At 41.7% G+C, this 26938-nt stretch overlaps 1 protein-coding gene across 5 annotated transcripts in view; it reads right to left on the bottom strand.

Annotated features, from left to right (window-relative positions):
• The window catches only part of LOC143514863 (fatty acyl-CoA reductase 1), a 142147-nt gene that overhangs the window by 18390 nt on the left and 96819 nt on the right, over positions 1-26938 (bottom strand). For 3 of the 5 annotated variants that reach the window (XM_077006560.1, XM_077006561.1, XM_077006562.1), the window contains exon 13: positions 21199-22841. The exons of 1 other annotated variant lie outside the window; for it this stretch is intronic. In XM_077006560.1, coding sequence (XP_076862675.1) covers positions 22674-22841 — 168 coding nt within the window. In that variant the 3' untranslated portion in view covers positions 21199-22673. Of the gene's footprint in view, positions 1-21194; positions 22842-26938 lie in introns of those variants that run through there. One more of the 5 variants, XM_077006565.1, reaches the window with a different exon arrangement.

Raw genomic sequence — 26938 nt, 5'->3', positions numbered from 1 at the left:
CTAATTTTGTAGTTTTTCCAGTCAGTTGTCTGTTTTTTCTGAATTTCAGTCAGTGTTTTTGTCAACAAATTGCAGTGCGAACAATACCGTCAAACAATATTGCTGTACAAATTTGATTCCAGTCCAATTTCTTGCTATCAGTCTCCCACATACAGTCATGTGTAACTGTGTTCTGTCTGTAGTTTTGTGTGTATCATGTATTTGATATACCACAGAATGTGCAGCGTTCTTGAAATCAAAATCTTAGCTAGTTTCCATCAGAATATACAGTCTACAATGACTGTGACTTATAGTTGCACTGACACCATGACTAAGTATTTTGACTGCCTTGTTCATAGGCAATGGCACACAGACTAGATATTCTGATGGCACTGACAAATCGGGGCAAAAACAAAGAATTTTGAGTGAAGTATGTGATTTTGCAGGTATTTCATTGAGTTTTGCTGTTTGCACTAACTGTTTTGAGAAATGCACTAGTTGTGATGCCAATGTAAAGCATGATGTGAGAAATGAACCAAACCGACTGGGAAAAACTGTAAGAAACCCTATCTCAAAAACTGACTTTTAGTCATTACTTGGGTAGCACGCATATGAGCCATTTTAATCTAGATTAATTTTAAGATTTCACTGAGATTAATCTAGATTAAACAAATTAATCTATGCCCACCCCTAATATAAATCCATTATAGATATATATATCTATATATATACCCATATATATAACTGTATAACCAACATATGAAATTCCAAAGCAAATCATTTTACTTGGGCTCATTGGTTTTTCTATTTCAAATCTGAAGATGATTAGTTTTTTCCATTTTCTATTATTTTTATTAATTCACGCTACTTTCTCTTGTACTATAGCTTTTCCTGGTTTCATTTACGGCATTTGGCAGACACCCTTATCCAGAGCGACTTACATTTTTATCTAATTTTTTAATACAAGTGAGCAATTGAGCACTGTAAAAATCATTTTTTAACAGATATTTACTGTAAATAAATACAGTATTTTTCTGTCTTTTTCATAATAAGAGAATATACCTGTAAAATACAGGAAAATGACTTTTTTAAAGAAAACTTTAAATATACAGTCAAAGTCTGTAAATTTAAATTACAAGAATTTCTTGTTTTATAACAGGATTGTATATTTTTTTAAGGGTCTTGAGTTTTAATTTAGTAGTTATCAGTGTAAAAATGCAGTTTTCAGTGTAAAAACACAGAACAATGCCTTTTCTAACTTCACAGTAATTTTCCATTTTCAAACAGGAAATTCATGGCATATTAAAATTCCATGTTATCAAAGAAATTATATTTAACCAAAAACAGCAGCCTAACATCTACATTTGACCAAGGCTGGAATTATAGTGAATTAAGATTTGAAGTAAAATATTATGTTAAATTTCCCATTTCCAATTCTCTAAATAACTCTGCTACCAAACTAGCTGTAAATTGAATCACATACACTAAGTACTGAACAACAGCCTGTGACGTGCGGGCAGGGCGAAGGACGAGACACGGGAATCCTTGCTTTCGTGGCAAAACGTCACTTTTAATCACAGATAGCGGTTGCGCAATAGCGCACGGGCAACACAGTTTAAACACACAACGTGCAGACTTAGACAACGACGAGCACAGGACACTGCGTGAGCGCACATTAAATAGACAAACCACATGATTACGAGACAAGTCACAGGTGATACTGATTATTCACACGACATGCCATAACCACGGATATCCATAGACGCAGACGATGCACGTAGACTACGTCAACACACGCCCAAAAGGGAGGGGCCGGGGTCCTCAACGTGACACAGCCTTTTATTTGAAATGACATTTAAAGCAACAAGTTTAGAACGCAATACTGCTCCACTCTGCTCAAGCAAGTGAATAATATAAAATATTTGGTCCCTCAATCCTCAATCCCGGGCAATCAAGGGTTTTTCGTGAGAAGGCGCAAAGATATAAGGCATTAGGAGATTTTTTTCAGAAAGGCCCATAAGATAACCTGTTAAAACTCTGCAATATATAGCAATAAGTTTGCGGAGGGGGGTCAGAGAAAGAGAGAGAGAGATCGACCCATCCATACATTCATCCATCAGGAAACAGATCAGCAAACAGTTCTGTGTGGTGATTGGACAGAATCGTGGATGCCTGGTCTGTTCAGCCAATGAATGCCGAGAATCACTAGTTTGAATTTGAGCGCCAGGTGCCTGGAGACGTTACGTTCCGTTATTCACGGAATCGCAGATAAAGGCGAGACCGACTGAAGCACAGAAGCACCAGTTCATGCCAAGTGTCTGTGTTCAATATCAACTGAAGGTACGTCTTAGTTTTATTTTTTTTTCAAAAATCGCTGCTTTGCCGGGAGTGTTTAATTATTTTATTATGAGTAGCATTCTGACGACAAGTTGTTGTCTGACACGTTGTGTTATAGTAGTTTTGGTCTCAAACGTGTTTTAGCCAGTTTATTTTAATCTGTTCATGGCGTTTTTTATCACATTATTTAATGTTTGTTTATTTTCAAAACGCCCAATCTTAACGTCTTCACATTCTCATGTTTCGTCCTGGAATTACAAGAGGCTCGTATTTGTTAATGTAATACAGGAGAACTGTTTAGTCAGACAGTTGTGAAACGAAGTAGTTTCAATTTCAAGCATTTTCAAGTACTTTAGCCTAAATTCCAGCACTTTTCAAACCTGAAACACAAAGCAACATTAAAATTGGTCAGGTAAATGTTCCTTCCCGTTTTTGAGGGGTGTTTCTTTATAACTACCACATATCGTTATGGACAACATTGCAAAGAATGTGAAGCGAGTTGTGCGGAGTCGCGCGCTACGGTCAGTCTCGAAAGTATAAACATAGTTAAAATGAGCACAGCCAGGCCAAGTGTTTAATCACTTAAATAAATACTTCTAATGTCTTTTTTTAGGTTGTACAGACAAACAGCATTTTACAGAGTATACCTAACTTTTAGAAAAAACTGCAAGTTTTTGTGCTTTTATGTTGGCTATGTTGCTTTTGTGATGCTGAGCTCTAGCTATAAAAAGTTTGTGCTATTACCAGAAAAGAGAGCTTTTGTTTGTATTTTATTCTTTAACCTTATTTTTCTATTATTTACTTATGTTTTATTATTATTTATTATTACTAAATGTTGAGAGAACACAGCCTTGCACAAAATGTTTGCACTATTATTACTTGTACACGTGTTATCTAATTTTAGATTTCATCTATTGTTGAATAAACCTGCAAAATATTTGGAATTATTCTGGATTCATTACACAGTAAAAAACAAAACAAATTAACATGCTGCTGTTCAGAGAGACATTACATTTCTGTATTTGAATCTTAATTTATTGTGTTTCTCATCGATATCAGGATATCCAACAATGTTAAAGTGTTGAAATGTAAATGAATTAGACCGGCAGCCTCCTTAAAAATAACGCAAACCAGTATCCTTTGCCAGTGTGGTAGTGTTTTTTCCATGTACGGAATGAGGGAATATAAAAATAAGTCAGATCTTTCCCTTTTGTTCATAGCTTGCTTTGACAAGCTCTAAAAGCAGACAGCACTCAGTGGAGTTCTTTCTGACCCTACCGGTACTTGTCCATCCTCAAAGCAAAGTTGGCATCTGTGGTGCTCTTTCTTGGCATGACACCCTGCTGCTCACAAATAGTTCCCTCTTGTCTAAGTCTAGCTTCTACAACTTTCTCCCAGATCTTCAATGTGTGGCTCATCAACTTAATTCCATTGTAGTTGTTACAACTCTGTACATCACCCTTGTTCTTAAAAATGGGTACCAGCACACCTCTCCTCCATTCCTCTGGCATTTTCTCACTCTCAACCATACCATTGAATAGTTGAGTCAAAGACCTCACTGCTATCTCTCCTAGAGATTTCCGTACCTCCACTGGTATGCCATCAGGTCCATCTGCCTTCCCTTCTTCATCCCCTCCAAAACTTTCCAAACTCTACTCTTTGTTCCATTTCATTCTCTTCATTCATTAGCTCCTCAAAGTACTCTTTCCATCTTCTCATCACACTCTCCTCACTTGTTAAAACATTACCATTCCTATCCTTAACAAGTCTAACCCAGCGCCTTTAACATCTCCTCTATTAACTCTTTACCACATTCCTTCCTTCTTCAGTTTCCACCATTTGGTCTTCTCTGGTTTGACGTTTTTTTGACATAATTCTACACACCACCATACAATGCTGTTTGGCCACGCTCTCTCCTGTCACAATCTTATAGTCTCCAATCTCTGTCGTGTTTCGTCTTCTACACAGAATGTAGTCTACTTGTGTACTCCTCCCTCCACTCTCATAGGTCACCCTATGTTCCTTTTTGGAAATAAGTGTTGACTACAGCCATTTTCATCCTCTTGGCAGAATCCACCACTATCTGTCCTTCCTGGTTCCTTTCCTTGACACCAAACCTACCCATTGCTTCCTCATCATCTGTTTCCTTCACCATGTCCATATAGGTATGTTACAATCACCACTCTCTCCTCACTGGGAATACTTTCACTTCATCTAGATCCTTCCAAAACTTCTCTTTTTCCTCTTCCTCACATCCAACCTGTGGAGCATAACCACTGGCAACAATCAATGTCAGACCTTCTACTTCTATCTTCAGACACATCACCCTATCTACACTTGTTTCACCTCTACTATGTTCTTTGCTAACTCCTCTTTCAAGACTAGTATGTGCACACAAATCAAGACACCAGTATGAGTAATACTATTTCACTACTTAACTTGATAAACAGCTATGTTTTCTGGTTATGTATACAAACATTTGTATGACTTTTAAATGGTCCCATGATGAGCTTATGTGCAGTCACTTTTGAAAGTTGTTCCACTTTAAGCAATCACAAACTCCAATAAAAGCCTGGTCAGAAATGGATGGGTTTACTTTAGAAACTGAATAATGGGGCAAGAACTCTACAGCTGCAAGCCCTGTAAAAATGTAGGTACGAGTCAAAACCATACACAGCTGCCAAAATCAGGCCCAATTCTGACCAACATGCCTCGTATCTTCCTGGATGTCAAACAAAACTGTCTGATATTTGGGGTTATTGTGATTTCAGAATTGTTTTGCATTTTACGTTACAATGTTATGCATTCTAAATTGATTAAAAAGTGCACACGCACAATGTCCCAGAATTACTATATAGCCTACAGGTTGCAGGTTAAAACAGAAACATTTGATTTTCTCTTTTCACAGATGCGGGCACTGGTTTAATGATGCTGTAACGATCTGCGCGAGGCAGAACGGAGGCGAACACAAACGCTGAGGAGAGTGAGATTTATTCTAAGGAATTCCAAAGACGTGGTCAAGGTAACAGGTGCGGGTCAAAACGGGCAGGCAATCCGGACATGAATTACAAACACAACTAGGAGGACTCACGGACCAGGCAGGAACACACGGAGATCATGGGGAAAACAACGAGACATGAAACGGAAAACTACGAACGTTAGAGATCACAAGGAACATGAATGCACAAAACAACCAATAACCAGACATGGGAAATACAAGGACTATAAATACACAGGACTAGACTAGGACCAGGTGACAACACTGATGACAAGGGTGTGAAAGACAATGGGATACCATAGAAACAGACAAGCTGGGCGGGACTAACCGGCAAGGAACTACAGACACGAGGAACAGGGAAACTGGAGTGACAGGTAGGAGAGGGGGCGTAGCCCTATGTGACAGATGCCTAACAAGATCATTGAGAGAAACTGCCATTGAGATCATTGAGAGAAAATGTTCAAAACCTGGAGTTATGGAATTTTCTTCCTTCTGGATGTGTCCTAATACGACATCTTTTTTGATAGTTAATGATAAACTGTTATGTAGTGACAGCTAACAGTGAGTGAACTGGGACTGAACACAAGTGCACAGTGATAATGAAGTGATGTTGTTCTATGAGATATTTGATGTGATCGTTTCATATAGCTAGGTGCAATTCTTAAAATAATTTCAGCACCCTTACCATCTTACTGTTACTGTTGAAAATGCCTTAAACAACTGTGTGTAAGCCCTTTTATGATCTGTAACGATTATTGAAGTATTAGATTCTGTGATTGGCCCTTGTGCTTTGTATTAGCCAATTAAAAGTTCTCGTTGTAGAAGCATATTCAGTGTAGCTAAATTTTTCAAGTTGTTGATTTTCTACTGGGTGTGTAAATGAAACAAAGAAACATTTTTCCCAAGCAATCCTAATCTGAATCTTTTAATTGGCACGTGCTGCTACAGTCCATACTACACAATAAACTGAGAATGATATAAGATAACTAGTGCTGTTAGTTCACATTATTGTTTATATTTTAGAATCCCATTTAATATAAATCTTTTCAACCTTGAGAACATTGTAAAAATCCATAGTAACCATCTTTTTGTGTTTTTTATATATTTTTTAGAGTCAGTTCAGTTGTCATGATTGTTGAAGTTCAACTGTCAAAATAAAGAGATTGAAAGTATGTATTATGGCTGAGCTTTTATTATTGCTTTTATTGTTTTGGTTAATGTTTTTACATTGTTTTAAATGTTGTTTGTTAATTTATGTAAGTACACCATTCTTTTATCTGATAAAAGGTAACTGTAAAATGTTCATGTAAGCTGGAATTTAATGACCAAAATAACCACAAAAATATTTATGTTTACAGAAATGTATTGTAATATTGGTAGTTTTAAAAGAAACTTAAGATGTTAATACATCCCAAGCACCGTAAATTAATAGGTGTAACGATGGCGGGTAGGAGCAAGGACGAGACACAAATCCTGCTTTGCAGCCAACGTCACTGCTTTATTCAACATATGACGACAGTAACACTCACACAACGTGAACACTAAAGACAACGACAAGCACACGACACTGCGCGAACGCACATTAAATAGACAAACTACATGAGCCCCGAGTGATTACGAGACGGGCCACAGGTGGGACGAATGAACACACGCAGACACAACCACACCCACGAGGAGCCACAGACGCAGACGGCAAGACGCAGACGACGTAGACACGCCCACAGGGAGGGGTCCGGAGCTGTTCCGTGACAGAACCCGCCACCAGGGGCTCGCTACTCCCGGAGCGTCCGGCGCAGCTGGAATGCCCCGAACCTACACCGACGGGCAGGTCCGGAGCCGCTGGTCTACGAGCCTCCGAGAGCCGTCACCCCCGACGGCAGGACCGCCACGAACCCCCTAAAACACCCTCCCTGGGAAGACGGGGGAAAACACGTTAGACACATTCAACGGGACGTTCACAAACACACAGACTGGCACACTAACACACAGCGGCACGAAAGGGAATAACGGATTGGGCACACATACGGGAAGACTCACGAACACAGGCACACACAAACATGAAACATGACGTGCCGTGTGCTGCGCGGCCGGCTGACGTGCCGTGTGCTGCGCGGCTGAAGGGCGCTTCGGACGCAGAGCTACTGGCGGTCGTGCTGAAAGGGCTGTGCAGACGGTCGACCTCGGTCTCCATGTCCTCCCCCTCTTCTCCTTGGCTCCAGTCCATGGGTCGCTCCGGGCTACCACCCCGGGTGCAGTCCATGTCGCTGTCACTGGAGCGATCGGAAGAGGGGGTCCACTTCCCCTTAGTGATCTCGACTGACAGTTCCGAGGGAGGAGGGCTCTCCTCGTTGTCTCCGCTCCAGGAGACCTCGGACGGTGGGTAGTCCTCTCCACCGTAGCCCACGGTGGAGGCGGCGTCTAACGACGGGGGGTAGCCCTCCCCACCGTAGTACACAGTGGAGGCGTCTTCCACCGATGGGGGGGTAGTCCTCCCCACCGTAGTCCACGGTGGATGCGTCTTCCACCGATGGGGGGTAGTCCTCCCCACCGTAGTCCACGGTGGATGCGTCTTCCACCGATGGGGGGTAGTCCTCCCCACCGTAGTCCACGGTGGAGGCGTCGTCCACCGATGGGGGGTAGTCCTCCCCACCGTAGTCCACGGTGGAGGCGTCGTCCAATGACGGATAGTGATCCCCTCCACCGTAGTTCGGCTCCGCCTCCTCGTCTGGGGAGTCCTCCTCTCCCAGCTCGCTCTCGGGGTCCCTCATCAACCCGCAGAGCTCCACGGTGTTTCCCCGCTGGGGTGAGGGCTCCCTGGAGGACGGGGAGTGATACACCCTCCATATTCGCACCGCCTCCTGGCGGAGCCCCTCCGCCGCCTCGGGGTTCAGGTGCTCCCGAGCGTGACGCAGCAGGGACGCACATACAGGGTCCCCCTCCAGCTGCGCCTGAGTAGGCGTGGGGCTGTCCGGCGTGGGCTGGTTTACCTCCACTCCATTGCCGCCCTCTGGTGGCGGACCGGTCTCACACCACGCAAGGATGCCGATCCGGACGGGCGAGCTTCCCCGTGAAGACGAGGGCGATGAGCGGTGGCGCCGCTTGCTGGTCTTCTTCTTGCCCTTTTTGGTCTTGGACTTGTGGCCGGGCATGGTGTCTCGAGTTGGCTTGTCGTTCTGTAACGGTGGCGGGTAGGAGCAAGGACCAGACACAAATCCTGCTTTGCAGCCAACGTCACTGCTTTATTCAACATATGACGACAGTAACACTCACACGATGTGAACACTAAAGACAACGACAAGCACACGACACTGCGCGAACGCACATTAAATAGACAAACTACATGAGCCCCGAGTGATTACGACACGGGCCACAGGTGGGACGAATGAACACACGCATACACAACCACACCCACGAGGAGCCACAGACGCAGACGGCAAGACGCAGACGGCAAGACGCAGACGACGTAGACACGCCCACAGGGAGGGGTCCGGAGCTGTTCCGTGACAATAGGAAAGAGTAGCATATTTATTGGACCATTGGATGTTAAATTAGACACATAACTTTTGAAACTACTTTTATATAGGGTTAAAAATATATAATTTTACATTATTTTTGTGTATTTAAAAAGCATAATCCAATTATTTTAATGTTGAAATCTCATTGATAAACAGTACATTGTAAGAGTTTGTGCGTTGATCAACCAACATTTAGCAGTTATCCACTGTAAGTTTATAGGATATGAACATATATTCACAGATTACCTCTGTACTTTGACAAGTTCATTTGTAGATCGTTTAAATAATACCATGAAGTAACCTAATTATGCTGTTATTTTAACATTCTAGCTGTGTTTTCTTACAACGAAAATTTGTAATTTTACTCAAATTTGGCTGTGAAATTACAAAGAATAAATACAGGGAAAATCTGTAATTTTACAGTAATTCATTGTTGAATTATGTGTGGTATTTTACTGTAATTTTACGGTAACTGTTTGGCAACTCTTGCTGCCGGACATTTTACCATTTTTTTACTTTTTTTTACAGTGAGGGTTAGGGGCCTTGCTCAGGGGCACCTCAGTCATGGCCTCAGGTCTGGGAATCAAACCCACGACCCTCCGGTCATAAGACCAGTTCCCTACCACCAGGCCACAACTGCCCGGTTTCACTGTACCACGAAGGGCAGGACACGTGGGGAGATCAGTGTGTCAAGTAACACAACAGTTGATGATGTTATCATTGAACTTTTCTGGTAAACAGATTGCAAATATATTAGGTGTATCAAGAAGCACAGTGAAGCGACAGTTAAGGTATGTGTTGATAGGTCTTTTTTTTTTATAAAGCACTTATATGAAACATTTGTGAATTGTTCTGTCTACAAATTTAATTATTTTGGAACTGCAAATCTAATTGCACACCAGGGGGATGTAGAATAACACATGTTATATGTGAAGACAGTCACTGTCTTGAACTAGCACTGATGCAGCATCACAAGGAAGCTAACATGTTCGCAGTAGAACACTGCTTACCTCTGATCCATTAGCTAACAGACACCTGTGCTAATTAGCTCTTATCTGGAGTAGAGTGCCTGATGGAGCATGATGAAGCATGAACTGTGATTCAAAGTGGTGGCCCCCTCCATCCAAATTTTTGTGTATTTTGGACATTTAAATAGGAAATTCTAAGTGGAAACACATAAAATTTATATATCAAGTAAGGGGGTGGAGTAACTACTTCAAGATACGGTATAGTGCAGCTTGGATTGATTTAAATTATTTGCATAAAAAAACATACATGATTTGTGTGTGTGCCGATCTCCCGCGAGACCTCTCTTTGTTCTATTTACCTATTGTGTTAATCTTGATTGCATCTATCATGGTGCGCTCCTTTGATGTAACAACCACCGGCTGGGGTTATCTTACACAAGCCTGTAGCCAGGGGGGATCGAAGGGTTCGTTCAATCCCCCCCCGCCCCCTCCCTCCGTACACACATGCCCCTCAAGATAGGTGGGCTATTCAATTAATGAATTGTTAATCTCCGGTGAATATACAGACGAACAAATAAGGACAGCAACAACAGACTCACAACAAACTTATAACAGTGTTGCCAACTCTCACGCAATGAGTGTGAGACACACGCATTTGACCGTTTTCACGTGCTCACACGCCATACATCCAATTTCTCACGCTGAAAAAAAAAATCATGTTTATTTATTTCCGATCTACATCTATGATTCAATGAGTTACTAGTTCGCTCTGGCGCCAACCACTGGCGATCGATCGAGGAAACATATAAGACATAACCCCCCCCCCCCCCCCCCCCCCCCAGTCAACGTTTGACACACACACCACCCCCTTCCCCCCCGCCCCCAAATCAAATCTCAGTCCTAGTGATTTTGAAAAGTTGGCAACCTTGCTTATAATGAATAAAATATGTGTAAATTAAAAGGTTTGAACTGTGCTCGTGTATTTAGGGGGCATTGGAGTAGAGAGGCAAATGAAGTCCACTTTTGGGGAAAAAAGATCCCCCCCCCCATCACAATGCTGGCTACGGGCCTGTTACAGCCTGCCATATGGGATTCCCCCTTGACAATGTATGTCTGTATGTAAATTCTTTAAAACCTCAAGCGGTGTGGTTTTTCTGTATATAACCTATATGTTGGTAGACTGTCAGATTACTTTGGAATAAGAAGCGCACACAAATAAACTTCTTTCTTGGAAATCTCCACTCCTGTGTTTCTTGAAGAAACCAACGATTCTCGCTAAACAGAAGACAATACCCATGGTTGTGATTAAACTACTACTAGCTCACATCTTGATGAAGTATAACTTTTACCAAATATGTTCTAAACTGTTAATGGTATAAGTTATTTCAAGGTGACAGGGTAGTGAGACAGATTTAATATCAATTTGTTCTATGATTGTCATGTTAATTCTTTGTATATGGCTATAGGAAGTTCATGTAAAAATATCGGTTGTGACAGTGAGGCAATACATACATACAACTTTGAATTAAGGTCATTACACTAAGTTTTAGAATAAGCAAGCAGTCTCAGCCACTCTTGACATGTATTACAAATGGTCACAAAACAGATGTAGATGTAGTATGCAGGTGTATCGAATGGTATTGTGCAGTAGCAAAAATCCCAATCCGCTGGGAATTCTAGTCAAGACCAAAATTGCTTTACTTCCAGGTAATAATTGCTTCTAGAAGTAAATGCAGGTCCTTCACAACCATTTTCTAAAATAACATTCTGCAGAGAAATGCATAACATGTAGCAAGGCTTATAACTGTCCAATGGTCCCTGCCAGTCAGTTTCATGTTTCGGCTGTAGTTCTGAAAGGAATTTCCAGTAGACTGGAATTTTTGCCACTGTTGGGAGACACATATGATTGATTCAAACAAGACATTCACTGTACTGTACCACCCCTTCTCAATGTACAAATCCTGATATACACTCCACAGCATTTATAGCCTGATCATTCTGGTACAATGCCTTCTGCAATGGCCTGAAATTACGATCACCTTAAACAAGCAAAATCGTTTTTAAAAATGTGTTGCAGGGTTGACGTGCAGGAATGGTGTGTATTAAAAATTAAATGAAGCTGACAACAACATGAAATTAGGTTGGTTCTGTCTGCACTTAAACAAAAATCAAATTAAGCATAGTATTGTAGACTGCATGTTTTATTCCATTATAAAATGTAGAACAGTATAGTCTAATTATAAAACACTTGAAATGCCCTGGAATTTGACTCAAGTGACAGTAGCATACCATTTCTCTGATGTAAATGGCTGATCTTCTTAGCACAGAACTGGCTTTTATAGCAGATAAAAGTTTTTATTTTTATTTTTTATAGCCAAATCTTACAAGTAAACAAGCAACCAGAGAACATCTCTGTAATCTTTACTTAAAGAGAAGGGGTTTTGTGTTCTCTTTGCTCTTTTTGCTGCTTTCACAATGAGGCGAGCTTTTTGGCAGTGTTTGCATTTCTCCCCTCAGAGGTTTATGAAGTGGTAGCACCCAATTTTAAACGTCGTGTTAAGACGTTAAAACGTCTTAAGATGTCCAAAATTTACGTCTTAACACGGCATTTTTGTACGTCTTAAGACGTCCAAATTTGACGTGTTAACACGGACGTCATTCTAGATGTATTGAGCCAAACGGCGTTCCATACTGTAGCGCGTGACTCCGTACACCTGCGCGAACGGCGGAGGCTACTTGCTGCGTCACATTCTTTTTGCAGTGTTGTCCGAAACGATATGTGGTAGTATAAAGAAACACCCCTCAAAAACAGGGGAATGGACATTTACCTGACCAATTGTTGCATTAGTGCTAGAATTTATGCTAAAGTACTTTAAAATGCTTGAAAATTTAACTACTTCGTTTCACAACAAGTAGCTGTCTGACTGCTACGGTAATTCCAGGACGAAACATGAGAGAACGTGAAGACGTTAAGATTGGGCAATAATTTGATAAAAAGCGAATTATTTCGAATCATTTCGAGTATATGTATAAATGTTTAACTTAATTAAACATTAAAAAATTAGTTGAAATGGACCTTGAAGGTGATGTACAAGTGCTTTAATTACCCCTTATAAAGGTGTATGAACCCGGCAAACATGACTTAGTTCACTGCGCTGAAGTTAGTTACTAAATTCAAGAGGTGCATATAGGTGCACGACTGCGAGGCTCTCGCGCACGGGCGGAGCCACCTCGATTACGTCATTTTCGGCGTGCGGACCCTCGAGCTGCTCACGCCACTCGTGCTGCGTCAAGTATAAAGGCTTAAACCAGGCTTAACATGGATGGTGTTGTTCTGTATGTATTTAAAAGCTCTATCCAGTGGTGTGATTTAATTTGCCATTTTTGGACATTAAATTTTTTTGTAACAAACCTACTTAAAGCAGGTAATCTTACGGCTTATGTTTTGAATCTGATAAAAACAAGAGATCTAAGGCTGCCTTTTCCATTTACGTAATATTGCCAAGCTGAGACCAGAGAAGCTGGTCCATGCTTTTGTCTCGTCGAGATTGGACTACTGTAATAGTCTTCTAATTGGATGCTCTAAACAGTCCATAAAGAAGCTACAACTTGTACAAAATGCTGCAGCTAGAGTCCTAATAAAAGGTTAGGGTTATTTTTTCATTGTTTTCTGTTATTGTGGGGTCACGGTGTAGGCTACTATTGTTACCTGGAGATTCAGTGGGGTCACATATTCTGATGGCTGCCATCAGAATTGGTGACCCCAGTTAAAAAGGCTCACCTGTACATCCCATTCATGATTTCTTTGTTGGCTGCAATGGTGAGGGGATGGTAAATCTTGTTTAAGTACATTTATGTAATTAAGAGACGATAAATGTAAATATAAACATCTGTCATATTTTGGCTCGTGGACACCAACAAAACGAGTAAAGAAAGTGCATCAGCGTAGTTTACGTAGCATTCGTAAAGCATTTGTGCCTCTGAACAGAAACTGTGAAATAGCGCCCCCTGTGGTCACAAAACTCGACGGTCACAGAATCTGGTGTAATGAAATTATTGGGGCGCACTTTATAAATATTAATATGCATTTTAAAATTTAGATTTGGGGTAAAAAAAAAATCAAGTCTTTGCAAGTAAACAGGTTCAAGTCCAATTCAAGTCCCAAGTTATTGGTGTAAAAGTCCAAGTCAAGTCTAAGTCTCTGAATATTTTTTCAAGTCAAGTCAAAAGTCTTAATATTACTGACTCGAGTCTGACTCGAGTCCAAGTCATGTGACTCAAGTCCCCACCTCTGCTTTCAGCCACTATCCATTACATAGACGATAGCCATCATCTTGTATCAAGGGTGTTGTTTGCAAGTCCATTTGAGCCAGGAACCAGCAAGATGGGGGACAACATTCGATCTTTGTGGTCCAAAACCTCCATGGTTTTGGTATTGACTGCACATGCACCAACATGGTCAATAAGATCGTCTTTGTAACTGATAGAGGGGCCAATATGGTTTCTAGTTTGCGTGGCTTCACCAGAATCAACTGCAGTGCACACATACTCAATGTAATTTTGTCAAGTGCCTTTGCCACTGCTGTGATGGAAAATACGTGCGAGGTCTCTCGGCTTAACAGACGTTAAAAAGTTGGTGACATACTTCAAGCATTCCGGACAACAAGGAAAGCTGACAATCTCTCAAACAGGTGGAATTCAGTTTTGATTGCAACAGTTTGAAGACATTTCAACAATACTGCTGGAGAATAATCAATATGACAAGATCGGGTGCATCAACAAAAATATGCTGACAGTGGTTGTGTCCTTTTTGAAGCCTTTTAAAGATGCAACAAACGATTTTGAATCAGAAAGCTCAGCACTAAGTGGATCTCTAGTGCTTCCATGGGCTGTCAGACTAATGACGCACTGCACAGATGCAGTGGCTATACCTGCGCTCACTGAAGTTGCTTCTGTGTGTTTGTGACGTCTGAAAGAACTTATGTCAACTGACAATTCAGCACCAAATGCTGTCCACAGGATCTACAGAGTGGCAACATTTCACATTCCCAAACTCCCGACACCTAAAGATGCTAGATGATAACGCACAAACAGATGTCATGGATGCAGTGAAAGAGCTGATGATGAACCTGAAGTTTGATGCAAAAAATTATGAACCTGAGTCTCCAACAAAGAGCGCATTTCCGTGAGTTTGAGGAATGGGAGGACCAGGGTTCCATAGCAAGGGATGGAAGAACGACTTCAGAATCAGAGATAAGTGACTACTTAAAGAGTAAAATTGGACCCAACTGAGACATCAGAATCACACCATGTTCTTCAGTGGTGGAAATGTCACAGGCAAGAGTTTCCATCACTTAGTAAACTTGCCCGTCATATACTCTGCATACCGGCATCCAGCCCACCTTCGGAACGAACCTTCAGTGTTTGTGGGCGAATTCTTGGAGAGATGCAGCATGCTAAAGCCTTCTACAGTGAACAACGTCTTTTTCCTTCATGGGAATCTGAAGTAGACTAGTGTAGCCACAATGTTTGTTTTAGTTCCAAAATTTAACGAAAAAGGTCTCGCTGCATTCAGAATTTATTTGGTGAAATTTCATTTATATGCTGTATCATTTCTAGAATAGACTGCATTTTAATTTGACTATACAGCAAAGTGATATTGAGGCTGTTAAAATTTTCCTTCGCAGCCAGGCACAGTATACCAGAAATGTATATTTCAATTCTTGTTTTGAGTTTGATAAAATAAAATAAAAACACTGTGCTTAACAATATTTTTTTTTCCGTAGAATTGTTTTTTATTATGAATTTGAAACATTTGAATTTTACATATTCCAGCTTTGACATAACCCATCCATTACATTTACTATACTGGTACATATTTTAAATCAATCATAGGCTTAAATCAATGCTTAAACTTTGATCAATGCATTCAGCACTGACAATAGCTCAAAAGAACGAACTTCATGAGTATAACAGACACACGACAGACACACGACTGATATATATATATATATATATATATACACACACACACACACATACATATACATACATATATTTAAATTAGTGGTGGGCCGTTAACGGCGTTCGTTAATTTGATACTCTTATCGGGCGATATAAAAATTATCGCCGTTAATCTATTCTTAAAGTTGGGTTGGGAACTGGGTCAAAATGGGTAAGCAAACTATGATGACTTTCAACTTGATAGTTTAGCTCGACTGTATTCCTAACCAAATTGCACAGTAGGGGCGAGAACGAGTTTCAAACGTGTGAATTACAAATCGTACGTGTGTACATGGATGCAGCCACGAAGTCGCCAGTTTTGCTTCATGGAAAATTCATTTTAGGAACGTAAAGTGTTACCGGAGCGAAGCTCGGAGCAGTCGTTTTCTGCATGGTCCTAGCGCTAGATTCGTCGCTATTTAGATATTTATTTTTAACCGTTAAAACTGCAGAGGACCAACACCGGCTTTTGAAAGTCCCCCCTAAATTACGTCTGTGAGGTTAAATGTACTAAATGTTGGCTTACATTTCAAATATCATGTTTAGCTGAATAAACATGTTACACGGTTGCCAACTTTTGACGTTCGCTTGGAGTGAGATTTTAACCTGGAGGAGGTGGCGAGTGTAAATTGTTGTAATTTAATGTGTACCTTGCGAACGTACGAACGTAAGTTGTTGAGCGGGGGGGGGGGGGGGGGGGTGGTGGCGAACGTAGAATGGACACAAATTAAGTGTTATATCGCCGGTGGTTGGCGCCAGAGCGAACTAGTAACTCAGCTTGCTAGCTGGCTTATTGGGCACCGAGCTTCGCTGCTCCCCCCCCCCCCGCTCGAGGAAGGGAGTGGTCGCCCCGGGGAGACCAGGGGGACACCCCACTCCACCACCGCATCCATGCCCAGACCCCCACCACAGAGAGTAGCCGGTCCGGACATCCACATACACCTAAACACATATTCTCTCTCACGCACGTACACACCCACACACATTCATCCCATATGTACACCCACACACATATACACCCACACACCTTGTGCTATATGTACATCGCACCCATGTAGGCACCCACTACCATACCAATCTTGCAATAATCATACAACAACAGACATCAATACGGTGAAGATATGCTGGTCTGAGTCCGGAACACAGGGCCCCCCCGGCCCACCCCAGATCCCCCCAACAGACACCGCCCCACCCCCACCACCCAGGCACCTCAGAGCCCCACGGCCCAGACCCGACGCCCCGACACAGGGCCGACCGACCCACCCCACCCAGCGGTGCACCCGCAGCGGCACAGGTCCCCCCACGCGGGCAGGGCCCCAGCACGGGGTCGGGTGGCCCAGGCGCCGGGCCCCGCCACCAGGCCCTGCAGGGGAGGCCAGCCACCCCCATAGGGGGCCAGCACCTGCTCCCCCCGCTCCCCCGGCCCCATACCCCAGAGACCAGAGGCAGTGCCACCAAATTCTACCATCTGGATCTGCTATATTGTTGCTAATGGAGAAGTTTATCCGTCTGTTAATTAATATGGCCACCCCCCTTTGTTTTGAATTGTAACAGGCTGCGTATAAATGTGGGAACTGAGGAGAGGTCAGTGTATGTGGGTGTCTTGGACATATGTGTTTCCTGTAGAAAGACAATATCTGCTTGTAAGTCGTTTAGCCGATTAAAAATTTTCAATCTCTTTTCCCTCGAACCAGTTCCATGTACATTCCATGTGACAAACTTAAGTGAACTCATGTTAAAACTACTTGTTTGAGTGTTGGATGGTTGCTAAAGGTGTGTGTGTTGCACATCTGTGTTGTATGCCTGTGTTGTATGTTTCGTGTATGTGTCTGCGCTATATGTCTGTGTGTGTGTCTGTGCCTGCATGAATCGGTCGTGTTTGTGTGTCTCCTGTGTGTTAGTCTATGCGTGTGTCTGTTTTGTATATCTGTGTATGTGTGTGTGTGTGTGCATACAATACATTGCAGTCTTGAAAGTGGGTGAACAAATCGTTGGATGAGTGCAAAAAGAGAAAAGGAGAGGGAGAGGGAGAAGGTGACATGTAAACTGAAAGTGCATATACAACAAAAAAAAGAATAAACAGGAATTATGAAGAAAAACATACTAATTAGACCGGCATTAGTTATTTTATCAATCAATCAAAGTTTATTTGTATAGCGCTTTTCACAACACATGTTGTCACAAAGTGCTTTACAGGATTTAAAAGGTTAACAATACTATGGGTCCAGTACCCTAATGAGCAAGCCAAAGGCGACAGTGGCGAGGAAAAACTCCCTATGATGGTGGGGATTAGGAAGAAACCTCGGGAGAACCAAGACTCAAAAGGGAACCCATCCTCCATTGGGCGGCCCGTTAACACACAAATTACACAAAATACAGACAAATACACAAGTCACACACAAATCACACAATCAGACTAAGTAAAGGTAAAAATGAAAGTTCTGGGTTTTGATATTGTCACTGTAAATGTCTGTTGATGAACGCCAGGCTTTTATTCCATGTCGGAGCAGTGATGCTGGTATTGTAGGCTCTGACTGCAATGTTACTCTCCAGGTGAACCTCGGAGAAAATATACGAGATGTAGTAAATATGTAACAGATTAATCAAAGGCCAAACTAAACAGATGAGTCTTTAATCGAGTTTTAAACATTGAGACTGTGTCTGAGTCCCGAATAGAGGCAGGAAGATTATTCCACAATTGTGGAGCTTTAAAAGAAAAGGCTCTTCCACCTGCTGTGATCTTTTTGATCCTAGGAACAGTTAATAACCCTGCGTCCTGCGAGCGAAGTGAACGCGCTGGGTTATATTGTTCAATAAGTTCACTAAGATAGTCTGGAGCTAAGCCATGTAGCGTTTTATATGTTAATAAAAGTATTTTATAGTCAATACGGAATCTAATTGGCAGCCAGTGTAATGACGATAGTACGGGACTAATGTGATCAAACTTTTTAGTTTTTGTTCAAACTCGTGCTGCTGCGTTCTGAACCAGCTGGAGTTTGTTTATCGATTTACCAGAGCATCCAGCTAGGAGACTGTTGCAATAATCTAAACGAGAGGATATGAATGCATGGATTAGTTTTTCTGCATCACTAATATTTAATATGTTTCTAATTTTGGCAATGTTGCGCAAGTGAAAGAAGGCTACCCTAGTTATATTATTAATATGTGTATCGAACGAGAGATCTGGGTCTATTGTGACGCCCAAGTTCTTTACCTCTGCGCTGGGGGTTATAGTAAAAGAATGTAGATTCAATGCTACATTATGTATCTTGTCTCTCGCAGCCCTAGACCCAACTATTATTAATTCTGTTTTATCGGGATTTAGTGCTAGATAGTTACACGCCATCCAATGTTTCATCTCTTCTACACATTTCTCAATCTTACTGTTTGCGCCAAAATCATCGGGTTTTGCCGATAAATATAGCTGAGTGTCGTCTGCGTAGGAATGGAAACTGATGTCATGCTTATGCATAATCTCGCCTAAGGGTAACATGTACAGTGTGAATAGAAGTGGTCCTAGGACTGTCCCTTGTGGGACACCATATTTAACCTGCACAGATTTAGAGGTTTTATTATTAACACTTACACATTGTTTTCTAGTCTATCCAGCAAAATGTTGTGGTCTACAGTATCAAAAGCCGCACTAAGATCTAACAGTATAAGGAACGAGACAAGCCCATTATCGGCCGATATTAGTAGATCATTCACTACCCTGAGTAAAGCTGTTTCAGTGCTGTGGTTTGGTCTAAATCCTGATTGGAACTTTTCATGGATATTATTTGATTGGAGATTATGGTTTAACTGATTGGAAACTGCTTTTTCTAAAATTTTTGAGATAAATGGGAGATTAGAAATGGGTCTATAGTTGGCTAGAATCTGCGGATCGAGATTCTGTTTTTTAATCAAGGGTCGAATTACGGCACATTTTAATTGTTTGGGCATGTAACCTAGGTTAAGGGAGGAGTTAATCATATTAAGTAAGGGCCCTGCAATGGCTGGGAGTAGGTCTTTAAATAGACGGGTTGGAACTGGGTCAAATATACATGATGTAGGCTTAGACGAATTAATCAGTGTTGTGAGCTCTTTTTGCGATATAGGATCGAAGATATTTAGCTCAGTAATATTTTTGGATGCATAGTTACTAATAACTAAACTACTGGGATTGGATTGGAGGTTAGGCTGCGATGTATTATGACTCTGTAGTCTGATATTATCTATTTTATTATTGAAAAAGTTTAAAAATTCATTGCTAGTGTGTGTAAGTGCTGTGTTAGAACTAGTGTCGTTGATATTTCTTGTTAGTTTAGATACCGCCGCGAAGAGAAATCTAGGGTTATTCTTGTTGTTTTCTATTAGTGTCGAATAGTATGCAGCTCTAGCTTTAGGATAGGATAAATGCGTATAGTACTGTGGCGTGGGAGAAAGAAGCTGCAGACAAGTCCATTCTCGAACAGAACAGGTTTTATTCTTCTTTGCAAAAGAACTGGCACTCACAGGGACAATAGTGATGTGTCGGTCGCGAACGAACCGATTCAAAGAGCCGGCTCTTTTAAGTGAACGACGAGAGCTGGTTCCCCTCTAAGACCGAGCCGGTTCCCCTCTACATTCAGCAGCAAAATACATTTTTCCAATACTCACTTTATTGGAAGTGCATTTTTAACAGTAACAATGTATTGAAGCAGGTTCCGAGGCATAAACTGCTTAATCCAAAAATCCAGAGGAGGAAAACTTTATTGATAACGCAACCCTGGCGCGGAGGCCCCGCCCCCCAGTGTCACTTAAAGGGCCAGACACCTTGAGTGGCCAAGTGTCCGTTAGTGAATTCACCGTGAGCAGTAGTAGTCGCTACAGTATCTCCTGACATTACGTTTGTGTAGCTGCGCGGTATTATTTGTAAATTTATTTGTAAACGTAATACAAGCGAACTGTTCAGTCAGACAGCTACCTGTTGTGAAACGAAATACCATTACAATTTCAAGCATTTTAAAGTAGGCTACGTTAGTCAAAATTCCAGCACTTTTCAATCAAAGCAACATTAAAGTTCGTCAGGTAAATGTTCATTCCCCTGTTTTTGAGGGGTATTTCTTTATACTACCACATATCATTACAGGAGGACACTGCAAAAAATGACTTGTAAAACGTGCTCGCGCTCTCACAGGGTCGTGCGGAGTCGAGCGCTACGGTCAGACGCAAAAGTAGAACTGAGCCAAGAAGAAAGCAAAAATATATATTTTACGAGGGAAAATAAAAATAGTAACGCACAGTTACTTGGATAAGTAACTTTAATCTGATTACTGGACTGGAAATAGTAGCACGTTATATTACTTGTTACCGAAAAAAGTGGCAAGATTGGAGTAACGCGTTACTGACATCACTGTTTGCCACCCACCACTAAACCAACCCCCCCCCCCCTCAACAAAGTACGTTCGCCAGCCCCCCTAATAAGGAGCCATTTGGGAGCCGAAAGAGCCGACTCTATGAGGAGCTGAGCCAAAAGGACCGGCTCCCTAAAAAGAGCCGAAATTCCCATCACTAAGGGACAATCTGTATGACTCGAGGCCTAAATTAGGTACACCTTGCACATGAAACACAGGGGGAGGTCATGACGACAGCAACGTTACACATACATGGAGGGGAAACTACGATAATGCACATGTACACAAAAAGATGGACCGGGGTGACTTAACTAATAGCACACAATAAATAATAATTAAAAACACTATACAAACATAAACATCACATAATTAAAAATAACAGGGCCAGAGCCGCAAGGGCTCATGGGTAATGGCGTCACCCTCTGGCACCCCCCATTGGCCCGATGCTACAGTACATTATTTACGTACAGTATGTACGTATGTTCCGATTTACACCGAAAATCGATTTATGATGGATCGATGTCATAACCCGGGGACCGCCTGTATTTCAGACATCGGAAGAGCTTCAGAGGTAGATACAAGATAAATTCAGTATTTTATCTTTATTCTGATGAAGTTTAATTTTAATCAGAAATATAAGAAAGTATTTTTTTTTGAGCCGGTACAGGTGGTCAGATGATCTGGTTCATCATGGTGTAAGGCAGGGGTGCCCATTACGTCGATCGTGATCGACCGGTCGGAACTGTGGGCTATCGTCCATCTGCACTAATGGTTGTATATTGATTGACATATATGGTAGCCAATGTGACGTCTAGGGTTTGACTAGACCCCCCGTCAACGATAATAAATAGGTAGATCTTTCTGACTTGGTCATCTTATAAGTAGCTCGCAAGCTGACAACTTGTGGGCACCCCTGGCGTAAGGTGTAATACATGAACAAAAGCACAAAATGTATGTCCTAATAATCCAACACAAAATATTTATTAAATATTTTATATATTAAAACTAACTATAATCATAACACTTCCACCCCCCACCCCCACACACACACCTTGCCAGCAAAATATATATCCTACATGTTACGTCCTCGTCTAGGCTAGAGGAACAGTAACATAGAGGTGCATGTTTTTATAGCAGCTGAATGTAAAAGGGACTGGACAACCAGACAAAAATTGATGAAAAGTTTACCTTGTATTCATACATAGAAGTAGATTAGACAGATGTAAAATGTCTTCGGGAGTGGCCAAGGCCAAAATAACAAACAAAACGTCACTCAGAACCAAAAAGGCTTTGCCAAACTATACTTACAAATAAAACAAACAACATATGAACCAAACTACACTTACCAAACATGAACAATAAATACATACAAACAAAATGGCAGCCACTCCCTACCACCAAAATGTACTACCATGTACCAACACAACAGGTATACATAAAGGCTAACATAAAACAGAATTTGTGAACCTCTTGTTGCTGTGAGCATTAATGTCTGTTTCTAAGCTCGAAGCAACATGTACATGTTCCCCTTTCCTATCCCCCCTCTCTGTCTGTCTCTGTCTTCCACCTTCCTCTTATCCTCATCATCAGGTATGACGACAATCCTGGTAAGGACTGGATAGACTGGACTGGACAGGGAAGGGTAGGGGTAAAATCCGGGACGAACCTAGAATCGAAACAGAACAGAAAACACCACAAAAAAACATACAAACCCTCACGTTACATACATAAAGTGAAAGCATTTTTTTAAATAATTGACAGGGTTTATCCATCAAAAACATTTTTTTACAATGGTTTATAAAGGACATGGCAGTGAATTGCTCTTTCTGCAGAATTCACCCTGAGAACATTTCCCATTTCTACCAAATTATGGGAAGATATCTGCAACATATCTAATACCTGTACTGAACCAAATTTATCACTCTGCTTTGAGCGTGTATTGTTTGGCTTCACTGTCCACTATCCATTTGAGAAATTTTATTTATACTGTGTACCAAATGGCACATCCACAAATGTTTCTTTGTGCATGTTAAAATAAGTCAGACATTAGCATTGGTATACATGGTTAGTTAGCTAGCTAGCTAAGAAGGCTCCATACAGCTGTCTGGTCAGCTTTGATGCTCTTTTGGAGTTCTTTTCACCAATTGGTCATGAGGAGCTTATTTCATTGGTAAAATCTGCAAAGCCCTCCACATGCATACTAGATGCCGTACCAACACTTCTACTCAAATAATTACTGCACAACAATGTAGAACCTTTGCTTACTGTAATTATTCCCTGAGCCTTTAAATCATTTAAACTTGCAGTCATCAAGCCATTAATATAAAAACCTGGTCTTTATCCCCAGGAACTGTCCAACTATAGGCCAATCTCTAATCTGTCGTTCATTTCCAAAATTCTAGAGAAAGTAGTTTCTTCGCGACTCTCTTCTTTCTTACAGACAGAACATGAGTTATTTCAGTCTGGATTTATAACCCACCACAGCACTAAAACTGCACTGACTAAAGTAGTAAATGATAATATCCTCTGATAATAGACACGTTTCTTTTTATACTGTGTTAGGGCATTGAACTTCTATCAACCACTTTAGCCCAGCGTGTTCGTTTGATGCAAAAGAGAGCAGGAACAACATACCAAAATTATTACAATAGCAAAAAGGCCTTTATTAAAACAGAGATATCTCTGGGGATCTCATGCATTCTAACATTTACATCAGAGAGATCCAAAGTTCACTGGTAACAAGGAGGTTTATATACTACTGCTCCACCCCTTCAGTCCTCTTACATGGTCATACATAGAGCTCCCAACCTACATGGATGACTTGGCGTAATTTCATGTTCACTGTGTCCCAACCTAATAGGGTGTCATTACAGGCAGTTGGTGCAAATCACCTTCTGTGGAGCTTATCAGTATAGAACATATTCTACAGATACTTCACTCCAAACTGTTCTCTGTTGCAACAATATGCTATGTGGCCCCCTGTGAGGCCCTTCTAAGATTATGAATAAACTTTTATAGTTTAGGGCAGCAATTATTTATCTAATTAACAATTATATATCTAATTTTAATATTACATTTATTCAGTGGGGAACCGTCAGGGCCCTCTACGCCCTCTCAGAGGGCCTAAAATATTCTTAAAACATTATATATATAATTATCCAATTTTATTTTATCTAATTACAGTTTGACAATCGACATCTAAACAATTAAAAATATAAGCAAATAAATTATTCACCCACCGTGTCTATTCAATCTGTGTTGGAAGGTGAGGGGTTAAGTGGAAGCCTGTGTCTCCACCAATCAGGACTGTGAGGCCCGCTGTTCGTTTACAGAGGGCCAGGCCGTTATAATTCAGCGCATACCAGTTTCAAATGACAGTAAAATTGACCAATCATATCTTCCCTCTTAGTGGGCGGGCTTAACTGTTTGATAATTTCCGCCCGCTGTGGCGCCGGTAGCTGTCAGCGTACCACCGCTAGCTAGTTTATTGAGTCACGATCACGATGGAAGCCGAAGTTAGCACTGCAGCTACAGAGGAGGACACCGTTGCAAATGTATTATCCAAACCGTTTTCAAGGTTAACTTTTAATGAGAAGTTGGAGTTAATCAACAAAGGACGACCTACACCGGAGCTTAATTTGGTGCAAAAAACTATGGCTTTTGAGAGGCATTTCAACTCCAGCAATTATGCGCGATATCCCTGGATGACCGGTTCGGTCAGGGAGCAGAAGCTGTACTGCTGGGATTGCTTACTATTTGGGGCTGAGAGCGGATCTTGGGCTAAAGATGGATTTTGCGATTTAGGAAGTTTATCCAAGTCAGCCCATCGCCACCAAAATGCTTCAAGTCATCTAAAAGCTACTATTCGGCTTAAAACATTTGGGGGAACCAGGATAGAGCTACAGCTGGATGAACAACAACGCCGGGAGGTCGTTGCTCATAACGAAAAGGTTAGAAAGAACCGGGGCATTTTGAAACGCCTTATTAACTGCGTGTTGTTCTTGGGGAAACAGGAGTTGCCATTCCGGGGCCACGATGAAGGAGCAGGCTCATCAAACAAGGGGAATTATCTGGAGTTGCTGGATTTAGTGTCAGAATACGACAGCGACCTGAGCTCTCATCTCGCCACATCAACGGTGTTCAGCGGCACATCATCGAAAATCCAGAATGACCTGATCAGCGCTGTTGCTGGAGTCCTAACAGATAGCATGAAGGAGGAGGTGAGGAAGGCTCCTTTTGTGGCTGTTATGTTGGATGAAACAACAGACATTAGCAACGTGGCCCAGATGTCTTATGTGCTTCGTTATGTCACTGAGAATGGCGTAAAAGAGCGTTTTTTCAAGTTTGAAGATGTGACGGAGGACAGGGGAGCAGAGGCCATAGCTACGCGACTGCTGGACTTTTTGCAGAATTATGGCTGTGTTGACAAAGTGGTCGCTCAGTGTTACGATGGAGCAGCTGTGATGGCATCTGGTTTGAACGGGGTGCAAGCGAAAGTGAAAGAAACCATTCCACAAGCCCTCTTCATTCACTGCTATGCCCACGTTCTAAATCTTGTGATGGCACAAGGAGCCTCCAAGATAAGAGAGTGCAAGATCTTTTTTTCACATCTATCTGGATTGGCATCTTTTTTCAGCCGCTCATCAAAGCGCACCAAAATTTTAGATGATATTTGCAGGCGAAGACTTCCACGAGTAGCTCCTACTCGCTGGCAATTCAATTCTCGTCTGGTGTGTACAGTGGCAGAGAAGGCAAGGGAATTACGAGAGGTAGAATCACAATAATAATAATAATAATAATAATAATAATAATAATAATATGCAAATAATAATAATGATGCTATTATAATATTATTATATATTGAATGAACAGAATGAGGAAATGACATTTAGAAAACATGTAAAGTACAGAGGATAGCGTTGATATTAACGACAAAAATAAATGCAAATGATATGTTTATAAAAGTATGTTTTTTCCTGTAAAATAAAAGCTGTATAACTCTCCTAGGTATTTGAGCACATCGTAGACCAGCACGCAGAGTTTGATAATGACGCTGTCCATTGTGCCGATGGATTCCTCACCCTCCTTGCCAGCTTTGATTTCAATTTTTGGTTGAAAACCTTCCATGCCATCTTCTCGTACTCGGATGTTGTGTTTGGAATTCTCCAGAACAAAGGCTTCGATATCCAGTTCTGTCTGGCCAGAGTGGATGAGCTATACACAACAATTGAAAGGGAGAAAGAGAAGTTCGACACAGTCTACACGGAAACCGAGACTTTGGTTGGCCCTCCGCGTGGCCGTGGTGCTCAAAGAGACATTTGTGCGCGGTACAGGGCGCTCCACAGCAGCGTAATTGACAGCCTCTTAGCGCAGATTTCCAACCGCTTTAGTGACCACAAAAAGCTTGCGTTCCTGGCACTTCTGGATCCACAACAGTTTGGGCATTACAGCGACCGGTTTCCCAATGCTGCACTTTCAAGTTTAATGGAGAGCTACGGTGCGTATTTTGACCAGCACCGACTTCACACGGAACTCAGTGTTATGTACGGCATGTTTGACTTTGCGGGTAAAAGCCCGGCCGACATTCACCAGTTTCTTCTTCAGAAAGAACTGAAAGACAGCCTGGCACAGGTGTACACCCTCACCTGCCTCATCCTGACCATCCCTGTGTCCACTGCCTCTGTGGAGAGATCATTCTCTGCGCTCAAGCGCATTAAAACCTTCTCGCGGAACACGACTGGACAGACCCGTCTGTCAGATTTG

This window comes from Brachyhypopomus gauderio, chromosome 5, assembly GCF_052324685.1.
Source record: "Brachyhypopomus gauderio isolate BG-103 chromosome 5, BGAUD_0.2, whole genome shotgun sequence".
Lineage (NCBI taxonomy): Eukaryota > Metazoa > Chordata > Actinopteri > Gymnotiformes > Hypopomidae > Brachyhypopomus > Brachyhypopomus gauderio.
This window is presented reverse-complemented; position numbering and strand designations above follow the sequence as displayed.